We start from the raw sequence: 14,062 nt of genomic DNA, 5'->3' as shown, positions 1-14,062 counted from the left end.
CAGTGCATCCTCTGCCACCTCCGACCAAGATGACTCGAGAAGCCGGGTGTCTGCACTCCAGGGGCGGCCTCCAGCCCCGAGACGCCCCTGCACCAGCCTCAGGTGCCCGGGAGACCTGGCAAAGGGACCGGCTGCCCCTCACTGGCTGTCACTCCCACAGCCATTTTCTCCCTAGAAACTTTCCTCCAACCAGACAGCTCTGCTGGCTCCTGCAGGGCGCTTTCATCCGCTCCCAGCCTGGCTCCGTGCCAAGGCCCGAAAGATGCCGTTGGCTTCCTGGCGTTGCACAGCCACCCAGAAACCAGCTCTGGGATTCGCCTGGGAGGAAAAACACAGCCCCGAATCGGGCCCATCCAGACCCGTTTTGCCTACCAAGGAGGCCCTCCAGGAAGGAAGACGAGGAGCTCGGTTCTCAGAGGCCGCGACGGGATTCGAGAAGGGCACGGCTGTTTCCATTCCAACTGAAGCCTGCTGATGCCTCGTGGCACGACGGGCTGCCCCTGCCGCTCAGGGGTCCGGGTGGGCTCGCAGCCGCCCTCCTTGCCGCCCGGTGTGGAGGGCACTGGGGTGAGGCCAGCGGCCGCGTGGCACAGCCTGATCCTGCCTTTGCTGGACACCTTCGTCCTGGGAGCCCCAAGCTCACACAAAGCAACACACAAAATGCAGCCCACGTCCATAAAAAGCACTTTGTTTAATTTTATCAAATCAATCTGTACAAAAGTTAGCGTTGCTTGGTCAGAAAGGAGCGAAGGCAGCAGGCGAGTGAGGGTGCATCCTCTGAACGCGGTGCGGAGGGAGACGCTGCATAAAACCGGTCTGCGGCGGCTCCCCACCCCCACCCCCAGAGAAATAGAAGCAGAGACATTATCTTTTTTTTCTACAAAAAAGTAGGAAAAGTAGAAAAAATACAAAGAAGCAACTTCTCGGGTGTGTTTAAATTTACAAAGTTTAAAGGCACAAGTTTCCGTGAAGTAGGCGCTATCGTATGCTCTATGCTCAGCACACAGGGGAAGCAGTGCAGGTAAATCAGGTATTACTCGTCTAGAACTAAGGCCCTAACGACGTTTAGTGGAGAAGGTTTAGTTTCACAGCTTGGTAGGTGGCACTGGTGCCTGCGAGCCAACATCACTTCTGAAGCCACCACTTCCCAGGAATTCCTGTGTCCTACCACGTGGCACAGTCGGGGACAGGGACGGGGTCCTGCTTCCCAAACCCCAAACTGGTACTGGGTGCTGGGGCACCCCAACCTGATCAGAAATGTCACAAGGCAGGTCCCTTCTCCTCCCTCGGGTTTTTGGCTGCCAAGCTCGAGGCATGAGGGGCCCAGTCCTCCCAGGGACCTTGGGACCTCCTGGCCTTCCAGGGCAGCCTCCAATAAGCCGAGCAGCGTGATGCCGGCCAACAGCTGCAACCCCACCTCCTGCCTGCCCTCAAGGGAAGCTTCCCAGCTTCCGTTTTGTCTTAAATTCTACTCTTTGCCCGAATTACCTTATTAATTAAAGATAAAATAATACGGAACATAAATACATCTTTAACAGCTTTCAAAAGAAACACATTTAAGCTTCAAAAATAAAAATTATCAAAAACATAAAAATAAAAGAGAGACGTGTTAATCACAGCCAGACCTTGCGTGGATGCACTCTGCCAGCAAGGAGACCCCTCAGATCTGACAGGCGGGTCCCGGAGATGCTCCAGCAGACGCGTCCCAGAGAGTCTGCGGACAGACACCCCGGATCCCGGACAGACACCCCGGATCCCGGACAGCCCGTGCAGCCATCGTCGAAGGCGTGTGGCCATGAGTGCAGGGGCTCTCAGCGCCAAGGCCAGCCTGGACCTCAGGGCCTGGACCTCACAGCGCCCTGCAAGGCCCCCGCCACCCCCTCCTTTAGTCCTTGGGCTGTGCTGCTATTTCTCTTCTACCGAGATGCAAAGCGAAGGTGCTGGTGCCGCCAGTCCTCACAGAAGAGGGACCAAACGGCGGCCCTTCTTTGTGGAATAATCCCACCACCTCAAAAAGAAAGAGAGAAGGGAGAGGGAGTTGGTCCGTCCTCGCCGGAGGTGTGGCCATCTGGAGGCTGAGGGCCACCGGCCGCTAGCATGTTTCCCTGCAGACTTCAGCAGGCACTTGATGGAGCTCAGCCACTGGGGCCCCTCCCGCCCTGGCCACGCACACTGGGCCGGGACAAGGATGCCCCCCGACGCCCGCGAGTCCCTCCCCGCAGCCGGGCCCTCAGGGCCTGGTCAGGGTGGTGTACACCGGCTGGTCCCAGTGACTGGTGGGGCTGTGGGCGGGCGGCAGGGCCAGGCCGTTGAGCAGAGGCGAGGCGTAGGGCCGGCGCGGCGAGTGGAAGCAGGGGTACTGGTAGAGGCCGGGCGCGTAGCCGGGGTAGGCGCTGTAGTAGCTGGAGGCCTGCAGGTCGCTGTAGTCGCCCTGTGCACCGGGGAAGGGGCCGGCGGGGGCCGTCGGGGCGGCGCTGGCCTGGCCGCTGCAGGAACCGTAGTCGGGCGAGCCTCGGGGCTGGTCGCCGTAGTGGCCGGGGCTCGGCTGCTCCGTCTTGATGTGTGGCCGCGGGGGACCCGTCTCGGTGGGAGACGCGGAGGCCGACGGGGCACTCTTGTGGGCCCACACGGGGGACGCCCCGGCGTGGAAGTAGGTGCCCCCGTAGGCCTGGCCGGGCTCGGGTGGGGCGGGGCCGCCCAGGGGCAGGTACTGGTCGAACTCGTGGACGTCGAAGGCGTCCATGGTGCCCATGACCTCGCTGCTGAGCTCTGAGATGTCCACGTTGCTGAAGTCGATGTTCTGGCGCCCGCTGTCTGCCGGCCGGCGTCCCTCCAGCTTCAGCTCCGGCTTGGCGCCCGCCTGCTGCAGCTCCGTCTTGGGGGTGGTGGGCGGGGTGGGCGGCCCGTGGGTCTGCCCTGGGGACAGGAGAGCAGGCTTCAGGGATGAATGCCCCTTCTGTGGGGCGGGTGGGGCCGGCCAGGCTGGAAGGGGAGGGACGCCCGCGCTAACTGCCAGGGGGATCAACGGCTTTTTGTTTCTTTATATTTCCCAGAAATTCCAGCAAAGTCAGACCTAGACCTCACTCCTCGGCGAGAAAATTCCGTGAAGCGCTGTGCTATGGGAAGACCCGAGGCCCCTCCCAGAGACCAAGGTGGGAGGAAGAAGCCGACAGGCCCAGCCTGGCCAGAGCTGGCGTTTACAGGGCGCTGGGGGACCACACAGACCCTGTTCCTCCCCTGGCCAGCCAAGCACTCTGAGGCTGGCGGGCGTCAGCCAGCCTGACCGAGGCCCCGGCAGGACTCCACCCTGTCAGTCTGGCCCTGAAGCTGGGGCTGCTGAGCGCCGTGTGGGCAGCGGCTCAGTGTGGGAAGAGGAGCCCGCATTGGACTGAGTCTTGCTGAAAACACCACCTCCCGGGGTCTCCGCCAAGCAAAGCTGTCAGCCCCTCAGCACTCAAGGTGGCTAAGCAGGTCCCTCGTGCACCAAAAACAGGGGCGGCCAGGGCCTTGGGAGCTTTTTCAGGGAACCCAGGGAAGGCCTGGTTCTCTCAAGGGCGTCTGCCCCCCTCCACCATCATGCACCCATCTCAGCCAGAAACCCCACAGCTGCCTCCCGTACCAGGGACCCTCAGATATGCCGGGGGCCTGGAGCCCACCTGTGTGGTCGCCATGGTGGTGCGCATCTCCAAGCCCTGCTTCAGCCTTGTAAACGGCACCGCCGCCAGGGTGGGGTCCCAGCTCCGCGCCCGAGTCCGAGTCGCTGTGGCCGGCTTTGGCGCTCTTCCTGCGCCGTGGCTGGTACTTGTAGTCGGGGTGGTCCTTCTTGTGCTGCACGCGAAGGCGCTCTGCCTCCTCCACGAAGGGCCGCTTCTCGCTCTCGCTCAGCAAGCTGCAACACAGGGCAGAGGCAGGGATGGCCAGGGCGCCCACTGTGCCCTTGGCGCAGGCACACACCACAGGGGGAACCGGCAGCAGAGGCCGGGGCCAGGAGGCTCTGACCAGGGAAACCCGCCTGCCGTGCGCTCCGGAGCCTCCCGTGGCACCAGGCAGTACACTCCTCTGGGAGAACCGGCCGGCGCCTGTTTGGGGAGGTTGGTATGCTTACGACAGCCAAAGAAGAACAAGCTCCACGCCTCCCATCTTCCTCTTTCTGCTTCCCCCCATTCCGGGCCTGCTGTTCCCTCCCTCTGGGCTTTCTAAGGGAGGCGGGGGAGGCGGGCAGGACCCAGCCGGCGGTGGACAAAAGCGAGGCTTCCCGGGAACGGTGCCGGCCTTCGGCGGGCAGCTGGGCTGCTGTCCCTCCATTCCCAGACACCCAGAAGCCCTGGCAGGGCCCAGGCGACCGTCCTCACTGAGCCTCAGGACACATTCCCTGGGACTCTTCCCGAGGCTCACCTCCAACCGCCTGTGCGGCAAGACTTGGGGGAGCAGGGGCCTGCAGTCCACAGCGCCCCGTGGCTGCGCCCTACATCCAGACAGAAGGCAGGAGGTGCAAATACGCAAGCTCCAAGCTCCCTTCTTCCAGGTGAGGAGCAGGATACGGGAACCAGAGCCCCAAACCAAGAGAACCATTTTAAACCCAAGCAAAGGACACTCGGTGGGGGCGGCCTGTCCTGAGCAACAAGTTCTTCACTCTGCAGTCCTAATTTCTGGAAAATTGACCGGCCCCACCACGCCAAGGCGTGCACACGGCGCACCCCGTCATCTCCACTCCTGCCCTCCCTGCTTCGAGCCGAGGGTAGCCAGGAGAGGGAGAAACTGCGGGGAGGGTACTCGCAGGCAAACCTGCTGCCCACCCATCCGCCTGCCCCACTCCCTCCCCATGGGTGGTCCAGGAGCCGGAAGAGCTGAGCGCTTTCTAAGGAGGGAGCACCTCCAGAGAGCCGCATGCAACTTGCTCTCGTGCCGGGCGGGCCTCCCGGGGCTGGGGCCACTCGCAGCGGCTGGAGAGCACGTCGGGGTTCCCCGCCAGGAGAACTGGCTCCACAGCGCACCCGCCACGAGGGTGCACACCCCAGGCACTGCCCTCCGCGGATCCCGACTCCCATACCTGGCGCCGAACACCGGCTGGCCAGAGGGTGTTTTTCCACGGGGACCCGCCCTGACACCCGCCCGGGGTGCAGAGCCCGGAGCCTGCGTGTGGCCGCCACCTCCGCGAGCTCTGCGTCCTCCAGGCCCCCGCTCGCAGTCCGAGACCAGGGGCGGCCAAGGTCCCGAACCCCGCCCCCGGTGCGCCGGCACTCACCGCCACAGCTTGCCCAGCGTCTTGCTGAGCTCGGCGTTGTGCAGGTGCGGGTACTGGTCCGCCAGCTTGCGGCGCGCCGCCTGCGCCCACACCATGAAGGCGTTCATGGGCCGCTTCACGTGCGGCTTGGCTTTGAGCGCGCCGCCGCCGCCGCCGCGCACCGGCATAGGCACCAGGCTCCAGTCGTAGCCCTTGAGCACCTGCGACACGGCGTCGCGGATGCAGGCCGGGAAGCGCTCGTCCGCCGCCTCCGCTGGGTCGCCCCGGGCGCCCCCCACCGCGCCCCCCGCGCGGCCCAGGCCCTCGGAGCCGGCCGGAGACGGCGGCGCGTCCGAGTCCGAGTCCTCCACGTGCGACATGGAGCTGGCGGTGCCGGACGGGCTGCAGGGCGGCTGGGAGCGGGCCTCGCTCATGTCCAGCATCGGGGCCGCGCGCGGAGGGGCGCACACAGGAGACGCGCACTGGGGCCGGCGCCCGGGGCTGCCCTGCGGCCGCTCCGGGACCCGAGGTCGCCGCGCGGTGGACCCGACCCTCGCCCGTGCCACCGCCGCCGCCGCCGCCGCCGCCGCCGCCGCCGAGGCTCGGTTCCCGCTCCGGGACCCGCAACAAGTTTCTTTAAGCGGCAGCCCCGCGGCCCCGCCCCGCGCCCGGCTACCCATTGGCGGAGCGCGCCCCGATCCCCCGGAGGCGGAGCCCGGCCGCCCCCGCCCCCCCACCCATAAAGAAAGCTCCGCAGCTCTCGCCGCGCCCCCGCCTGCCCCACCCGGCGCCGCACCACGTGGGCCCGGCGCCCCACGCCTGGAGCTCCCCTCTCCGGAGCCCCGGGAAGGGAAGCGGGGCAAGGAGGCCGGGTGGGCGCAGGGGGGTCTCCGGCGCTTCCTCTCCTCTGCGGGCGCCGCGCGGCTCCTGGGAGTCCGCCCCCGTTCCTGACGCTCAGCTAGGAAGCGGGTCCTCGGGCCCCTCCCCCGATACACACACACACACACACACACACACACACACACACACACACACACAGAGACAGACTCTCACTCTCTTACACAGCCCCTCTCGCGCCCGAGGTCTCGCCCGCAGGCCGGTGGCGCGGGGTCAGCTGCTGCCTGCGGTCCAGGACAGGGTCGGTTCCGCCGCGCAGCGCCCAGGCCCAGCTCGTCCAGAGTCTGCGGGCAGCGCACGTCCAGGTAACGCGCGCCAAGGGGCCGCGGCTCGGAGCTGGGGGACCCGGGCCGCCCTCCCCATACGGGTGGGAGCGTGGAGAGCGCGGGCGGGGGCGCGGTCCCGGGGGCCGGGCAGCTGGAGGGGGCGGGAGCGCTGGGTGGGGCCTGCGCTGACCCCGGCGCTGAGTCCCTGGGGCCGCCGGGCGGATGGCGTGGCCGGACGCGGGGGCCCCGGGCCTTCCGGGCGTGACCCAGGGCTCGGGGGCGGGGAGGCCCCTCCGGCGGGGCGGCCCTGGGTGGTCCGGCAGAGGCGGAGGCCGCTCCGAGCCTGTGAGCCCTGGGCGCCTGCGGAGGCGGGGAGAGGGCGGGGTGTGCTGCCCTGGTGGGGACCGCGGGGTCGGAGAGGGGACATTACCCCCCGCGCCGAGGCGAACGCCCAACCGCGGGTCCGGGTCCCCGCCCAAGGCCGCCCCCGCGAGGTGGCCTCGGCCCGGCTGTCCCCGAGGGTGGCTCGGATCCTTTCAACTAGCGCGCTGGAGGCAAAGGGGCCGCGCCATTCCAGGTCAGGCAGCCAACGCGGGACACGCGCGTCTCCGAGCTTGCGGCCCGCGAAACCCGGGTGACCTACCGCGCCAGTGCCTTCAACGTCCCCACGCACGGGCCAGTGGCCGCCGCAGCCCCTGAGCCACGCGGTCTCCCCGGCCGGGCCGGCAGAAGGAGCTGGTCCGTTACCAGAAAAATCCAGATGCAAAGTTGGGGGTCGTGCTGCCGCTTCCTGCCAGCGCACCGCACCCACCTGGGGCCGCCGCCGACCGGGCAGGACGCGCCTCCTACCCCCTATTCTGGCCCGGCGGAGAGCTGGTGCCCCCAGCGGCCGCCCGCCCCCGTCCGCAGACCCCGGGGCCCCTGCTGATTTGCATTTGCCCGGAGCTGAGGGGGCCAGGGCCTTTGGAGGAAGCATTGGCCTCCGGGCTGAAGAGCAAAGGCCGTGCCACCTGCCGGGAGGGCGGGTGTCATCTCTGCAAGGGGGCAGACCCCTCGGCCAGGTCAGAGGAAGCAGCGGTGGGGAGACGGACTGCGCGCTGGGAGGCTCCACGCATCGTAGGTGGGGAGCTGGCTGCCAACCTGGCCTGCCCTCTCTTCCCCGCTCCACCATCTCGCTTGGCTCTAGTACCTGCCTGGGAAGACCCACACCTCCGTCTGCAGTGTTCCTTCCCCTTGGAGGCCCTGCCCTCTGCTCGAGTGCCCGCATCTTTCCGTGGCCCTCAGAGCATCGCCTGGGGCGCCCACGGAACTCATCTGTTAGGCCTGGGATGCAGGCAGGCAGAAGTGGAGGTTTCAGTGGAAGCAGTGAGGGTGGGGGCCCGGCCCGAACTGTGCCACCTTCCACCCCCTGCCCCTGGGAGAGCAGACATCGCCCACTCGGGCTCATGGTGTCATCCGGGTGAGGACCTCCATGGAGAGCTCCTCTTTGCCAAAGAAAAGCAAAGTTGCATTAGGTCTGCGAGCAGGCAGGGTGGCCTCTTCCTGGCTCCCCACCCACCAAGGAAGCTTCAAGTCCCTGGGACACAGGTGGGGGACTCCAACACCCCTGGAGGAAGGGAGACTGAGGTTGGGGGGTGGCGTCCAGGCCCTGACTCTGAGGCACGGTGGTCTGTGCAACCGAGACCCTGCCTCAGGCTCCACCAGCACCTGCTCCTTTCCCCAGGTTGCAGTGACCACCAGGAGAGGTGCCGGGTGTGTAGGCTGCCACGGGAAGGGTGGGGAGGTGGGGAGTCTCTGCGGCGGGGTGGTGGGGGCCTAGGCCAGCCAGCTGAGGACATGTTGGTGCACTCCTGGGAGGGCGGTATGTGGGTGAGGATCCCCATGCAGGGTGGTGCCCAGAAGCCCACTTCCAGAGTCATCTCTGGTCCACCTCGAAGTCCCCAGGAAAATGACCTTGTTCTCCGCGGGTGCGAGCCACTAGGCCTGAGAGGACGCCGGCATGGGGCTTTCAGAGAGGGAGGTGTCAGGATGGTTTGAGTGTCACCAGGTATTAATTAAGCACTTGCTGTGTGCCAGGCACTTTCCCACACAGGACAGAGCCGGACCATCCTCACAGCCCCTGCCCAGCAGACGCTAGCCTTGTGGAGGGAGGCGGGCAGCAGGTAACTCCAAAAGCACCTCTCAGAGGCAGGGACTTCAGGAAGGATGGTCTGGGAAAGCATCTTTGGTGTCATTTAATCTGAGCCCTGAAGCTTCTGACCTGCAGGGAGAGGCCAGCGTGTTCCCTGGGGAAGCTAGAACAGTGTCTGATGACAAGAGAGGGACCTGGGGGTGGAGAGTGGAGGGGCAGCCATCGGAGCCACCTCTGAGTCCACCTGATGGGCCCATGTCCTCATCCAGGGGGGACCTGCACACTCTCCTCCCCTGTCTCCCATCCCTGCCCCCACCCTTCAGCTGGGGCCGGCTCTGCCGTATCTGCATGGCCCCACCCACCGTGACCTCACCGCCTGCTAGTGGGCCTTGCAGTTTCAGGGGGAGTATACATTTCAAGTATAACCTGATGGGGGAACCTGGACCAGGGCTGTCCCCTGGGCCATGAGTGTCGGGCGTGGAGAGCTGGTGTAGATGACATTTGTAGCTCCACGTGCCCTGGCCTGGGCGCCAAGGACAGCTGCAGAGAAGAATGTGGGTGGACAGGCTCTGCTGCCCATGAGATGGTGCAGGGATGGCCTGCGGGAAGCTTCCAGATGAGAGACCACCCCACCCTACCCGTGGCTCCTAGGGATGGCGACCCCAGAGGCGTGTGTGTTCGTGTGTGTGTGTGGTGTATGTGTGAAGATATAGGTGTGTGGTATGTGTGTATGGCATGTAATGTGTGGTATGTGTATGGGGTGTATGTATGGGGCGTGTTTATGGCGTGTGTGGTGCGTGTATAGTGTGTGTGGTGCATGTATAGTGTGGTGCGTGTATGGTGTGTGGTGTGTGTGGTGTATGTGTGTGTGGTGTGTATGTATGTGATGTGTGTATAGAGTGCGTGTGGTGTATGATGTGCATGAATATGATGTGTGTGGTGTATGGTGTGTGTGTGTGTGCATGTGTATGATGTATGTGTGTGGTGTGGTGTGTGTATGGTGTGGTGTGTGTGGTATGTGGTGTGGGTGTGTATGTGTGTGTGGTGTATGTGTGCAGGGTGTGTGTGTGGTGTGTGTGGTATGTGGTGTGGGTGTGGTGTGTGATGTGTGTGGTGTATGTGTGCAGGGTGTGTGTATGGTGTGTGGTGTGTGTGATGTGCATGTGTATGATTTATGTATGGGGTGCGTCTGGTGTATGTGATGTGTGTGGTATATGTGTGCAGGGTGTGTGTGTGTGGTGTGTGGTATGTGGTGTGTGTGTGGTGTGCATGTGTATGATGCATGTGGTGTATGTGGGGTGTGTGTGTATGGCGTGTGGTGTGTGTATGGTGTGTGTGTATGGTGTGCATGTGTACGATTTGTGTATGGGGTGCGTCTGGTGTATGTGATGTGTGGTGTATGTGTGCAGGGTGTGTATGGTGTGTGGTGTGTGTGTGCATGTGTATGATGTATGTGTGGTGTGTGTGTATGGTGTGTGGTGTGTGTGTGCGTGTGTATGATGTATGTGTGGTGTGTGTGTATGGTGTGTGGTGTATGTGTGCAGGGTGTGGGTGTGTGGTGTGTGTGTGTATATGTGTGTGTGTGTGGTGTGTGTTGGGCCCAGGGCGCGAGGAGGAAGCAGGGCTGCCCAGGGAAATGCCACCCTGGAGAGGCCCCTGTCCCCCACTGTCCACCCCCAATCCGGCCCTCCTCCTGCGGCAGGCGGCCCATCTTTTGTGCGGCCTCTGAGAAGCACAGGGAGGGCCCGGCGGGCGTGAACCCGCTGGCAGCCGGTGTGTGCACAGCCCTGGCCCAGGCCTCCCAGCCCCTGCATCCCGAGCACCCGTGGGGCAGTTGGCAGCGTCCCGGCACGGCCTGGGAGATTAATTGGTGCTTTTAATGACGGCTGGTCTGGCAGAGACAGAGTAACTACAGGCTGGGCCGCGCAGGCTGTGAGCAGAGGCTGGGAAAGGCCCTGCCCCCGGATGGGTCTCCAGGGGAGAGGAGGGGTTCGCAGGACCCCTCTCAAGACCCCCTTCAGGAGTCAGCTTCTTGGCCATGCACACTTGGAGCTCTGGGCTGGGTTGCAGCTCCCTGTACTTCACTGTCTGGGGTGCTGACAGTGCCAGCTGGGGCACGAGTTCCGGTTTGGGTCAAGACTGGCCTGTTGGCCGGGGTGGCGTCTGCCTGAGAACTGGCCTTGTCTGTGCCTTAAGCTTCCTGGCGCTCACAGGGCAGTGGAAAACCACTCAGTGAGTCTTTCTTGGCACCCTGCAGGAGCAGTGCTTTCTGGGCCTCTGTGGCCAGAGCCGGCCCCGCTACAGCTCACTTCTGCCTGCAGCCCAGACATCCTCCTGGTCCTCCTGATGCCCCCGACCTCCACGGAGGATGAGCATTTCCAGCCCAGCCCTCCCCATCTCCACCTCCCACTCCCGACACACAGGGAGCCTCCTGATCTGTGAACCCGCGCTGGCGGGAGTAGCTACTGACTGCTGGGGACCCCTGCCCAGGCTGCTCCCATGTGGAAAGGATTCAGGGAGCAGGCGATGCTTAGCCGAAAGCGTGGAGACCAGCGCTGCTCTCTCCCCAGCGACAGGTGCACACCCAGATCACGGATGTGTCGGGAACAGCTGTGCTCCTGCTCAGCGTCCGTCACTCCAGGCTGGGAGCGGGTCCCCAAGCTTCCAGCTGGGCCTATCCGTCTCCACTCTCAGTGTGGGGGTGGGGGGCGCCAACAGCATGCATTTGCTCTACGCACTTCTCGTCTGATAATGGACTGAGGGTCCTTCTGCAGCCCCAAAACATCCCTAGGCAGGAGCCCTGGGGCCCCAAGCAGCCAGGGAGGTGAGCACCAAGGACTTCCCAGAGAGCCTCATCTCCCGCCGAGGGAGGCCCAGCCTGGAGGTGGTGTCTGAGACTTGGAATCAATACTTCCGTTGGTGGCAGTAAATCCTGTCCCTAACCCTGCAGTATAGATGTGCCCTGTACAGGAGGGTGCTGTCTGACGCCAGACACCCGGACTACAAATCGCAACCCCATTCCTGGTCCTTGCTCCACTGAACCGCAGACCCCATCCTCATTCTGGGCCCTCATCCCCTAGATCCAGGGACCCCAGCCCCATTTCAGCCCTTGGACCCTTGTAGGATGTCAGGCCCTGGCTCCCCTGGGCCCCAGCCCCCAGCCCATCCCTGACCCAGGCACTGGGGGGCCGAGCTCTTCTGAGAAGGGACACAGGGCCTGGGGGGCTCTCTCAGCCCATCAGCAGGAGAGGAGGAGAGGACAGACTCCAGAAAAATCAGCCTTTGTACCCACTCAGGCTGCCAAGACCTGTGTCTGTCCTTCCAAGCTCAACCTTCAGAGTTCATGAGGCCTCTTGCCCAGAATGTCCACAGATTTCATGAGGCCCCTTGCCCAGAATGTCCACGTTTGAAACCTCCCAACACCAAGCCCCATTTCAAGTATAACCAGGAGGGAAAATGGTGCTTGAAATAAGCATGCCGCAAAGGAACACCTGCTTTCTCTAAATGGGCTCTGGCCGCCCAGGCCCTGACCTCCCTGGCCAGGATGGAACGTTCCAGAGACCTATTAGTGCCAAAGGCAAATTAAAACACACCCTGTGAAAATGTCTCTGCTGTCTCCCAAGTATTTTTCTGAAGGTGGGGAAGGAAGGTTTAATTAAGATGCCCTCAGGCAGGTACGAGGAACAAGGTGGGAGCAGGGAGGGTGGTTCCTCTGTGGCCTTTGTTCAGATGAGAGCCTTCAGCAAAGCTTTGCTCTAGAGGCTCATAGGAAGGGACAGAGGGCACAGGCCCAGCTCTGCCTTTCCCCTGCCTTTCTTGGGGCCTGGCATGGGCAGCACCACCCGGCGACACACAACACTGGGCTCTGAGGCTGTTTGTTACGCAGCATTAATGTGGCCGTTGGTGACCGCTACACTGACTGATAACTGCACTGTGGGTAGAGCTCAGCCCACAGGGCTCTGGTTTGTGACCTCTGGGCCAGGCAACTTTCAAGTCTTCTTCCAGTGCAGAATATGATTCCTAGACAAAAAAAAAAAAGTACACATTGGTTTCCTCACATAGGGCCCTGCAACCAGAGAACACCACCACATCGGGAGCTGTGCTTTCCACTCTGTCTAGAAACCATCGCTTGCCAACTTGCAGGGTCATGTGGAGCCGCATCTCCTTCTGGGGTGCAGGGGTGGGAACACTCGTGGCCTGTAGCTGAGGGTGCAGGGAGAGGACAGGGTGAGCCAAGCAGAACAGCCGTCTGTGAGTCATCGTCCCAGGACAACCAGCAAATGGCACAACACCTGCTCTCTCAGCCCCCACCCGCACCTGCCAGCCTCATGTGGGGGGTGGGGGGGTTGGCCGCTGGACAGTCATGGCAGGATCTGCCCAAACTGACCACCCTTCCAGAAGGAGGCGACAGATGTTAGCATCGATGGGTCCTTGGCCCCCCTTCCATACACAGACTTCAGGACATGAAAAATTGGGGTAAATGAAGGGTGCACGATTAGTTTCAGGCCCACACTGGGTTCCTGTGGGTGCCAGAGACAGCTGCCACCGCATGCCAGGGACAATGGCCCTGAGGAGGCGGGAGCTGCCGGGGTGCTGGGGGACAGCTGGACGAGGTGCCGACAGGGGCTCATTCCTCCCTGAAGCCGGCCCGCAGCTGCTGGGAGCGTGGCCAGCCACAGGCCTGTGTGTGCCTGGGTCCCGGGGGCTGTGCTGGCGCAGGCTGGGACGGCGGGGACAGGGTTCCACCTAGGGCAGGCTTGTCGGTGGGTCTCCGGGGAGGCAGCCCAGTCTTCAGCCTGCGTGCTCTTGGGGAGTCCCTCCCTCCCTCCCTCCCCACTCTCCTCCTCTTCTCAGCATCTTCTCCCCCAGCACCAGGCAGCCCTGGGGTGGTCGAGCCTCATCTCCACTCCCTCAGGCCTCTCCTGGGTCAGCCTGGCTTTTTCTCTTAAGAGTTTCTGCTTGACAGGGCACGCTCAGGACGCCCTCCTCCTCCCGCCTCGGGTTGGTGTGAGGCGCTCAGGGCAGAGCCCACGTGCCTGTGGCCACAGGGCACTGAGCTGTAGAGTGAAATTACCCCACCTGGCCGATCTCCCGGCCGCTGCTGCTCACTCTGGGTTTGCAGAGAAGCCTCTGTTTTTAAGTGAAGTGCCTTCTTAGGGAATAAGACACACCTGTATCTAAATGTTATTTTTAAACTGCTAGATGCTCCTTAACATAGACAAAGAAGTGAGTGTAAATGACACGACGTATTCCGACAGGTGACAGCGCCTTCCAGGCGATTCTGAAACACCAGTGCAGGGCTGTCTGTTGTTCTTTTGTTTTCATTTTACTTTTTTTTTTTTTTTTTTGAGATGGAGTCTCGCTCTGTCACCCAGGCTGGAGTGCAGTGGCGCGATGTCGGCTCACTGCAAGCTCCACCTCCCGGGTTCACGCCATTCTCCTGCCTCAGCCTCCAGAGTAGCTGGGACTACAGGCACCCGCCACCACGCCCGGCTAATTTTTTTTTTTTTTTGTATTTTTAGTAGAGACAGGTTTTCACCGTGT

At 63.1% G+C, this 14,062-nt stretch overlaps 2 protein-coding genes across 2 annotated transcripts; one reads left to right on the top strand and one right to left on the bottom strand.

Moving 5' to 3' along the window:
* Positions 1-672: 672 nt before the first annotated feature.
* Positions 673-5,816, bottom strand: SOX8 (SRY-box transcription factor 8). Its single transcript, XM_054455373.2, has 3 exons — positions 5,246-5,816; positions 3,657-3,889; positions 673-2,916 (listed from the first exon to the last, which is right to left on the bottom strand). Exons 1-3 carry the CDS (start codon positions 5,665-5,667, stop codon positions 2,231-2,233), a joined length of 1,341 nt encoding a protein of 446 aa, XP_054311348.1. The 5' UTR covers positions 5,668-5,816; the 3' UTR covers positions 673-2,230.
* Positions 5,817-6,609: 793 nt separating this feature from the next.
* On the top strand, positions 6,610-12,119 carry LOC129016036 (uncharacterized). The gene is made up of 5 exons (XM_054454885.2): positions 6,610-6,784; positions 7,088-7,507; positions 8,111-8,139; positions 8,464-8,549; positions 10,776-12,119. The coding sequence occupies exons 1-5, from the start codon at positions 6,610-6,612 to the stop codon at positions 10,888-10,890; spliced, it is 825 nt and encodes a 274-aa protein (XP_054310860.1). The 3' UTR covers positions 10,891-12,119.
* Positions 12,120-14,062: the final 1,943 nt, after the last annotated feature.

The sequence above is a fragment of the Pongo pygmaeus genome, chromosome 18 (genome assembly GCF_028885625.2).
Source record: "Pongo pygmaeus isolate AG05252 chromosome 18, NHGRI_mPonPyg2-v2.0_pri, whole genome shotgun sequence".
Taxonomy (NCBI): Eukaryota; Metazoa; Chordata; class Mammalia; order Primates; family Hominidae; genus Pongo; species Pongo pygmaeus.
The sequence above is the reverse complement of the archived record's forward strand: the minus strand, read 5'-3'. Positions and strand labels throughout refer to the sequence as shown.

What these genes read in the sequence shown, in the direction of transcription:
- SOX8 (XM_054455373.2), bottom strand. Translation starts at nt 5,667, where the DNA reads ATGCTGGACATGAGCGAGGCCCGCTCCCAGCCGCCCTGCAGCCCGTCC. An exon ending in ACGCTGGGCAAGCTGTGGCG is followed by an intron (nt 3,890 to 5,245) that starts GTGAGTGCCGGC and finishes CCTGTGTTGCAG; the next exon opens with CTTGCTGAGCGAGAGCGAGA. An exon ending in CCACCATGGCGACCACACAG is followed by an intron (nt 2,917 to 3,656) that starts GTGGGCTCCAGG and finishes TCCTGTCCCCAG; the next exon opens with GGCAGACCCACGGGCCGCCC.
- LOC129016036 (XM_054454885.2), top strand. Translation starts at nt 6,610, where the DNA reads ATGGCGTGGCCGGACGCGGGGGCCCCGGGCCTTCCGGGCGTGACCCAG. An exon ending in GGGCGGGGTGTGCTGCCCTG is followed by an intron (nt 6,785 to 7,087) that starts GTGGGGACCGCG and finishes GCAGCCCCTGAG; the next exon opens with CCACGCGGTCTCCCCGGCCG. An exon ending in TGGAGGGAGGCGGGCAGCAG is followed by an intron (nt 8,550 to 10,775) that starts GTAACTCCAAAA and finishes GGCACCCTGCAG; the next exon opens with GAGCAGTGCTTTCTGGGCCT.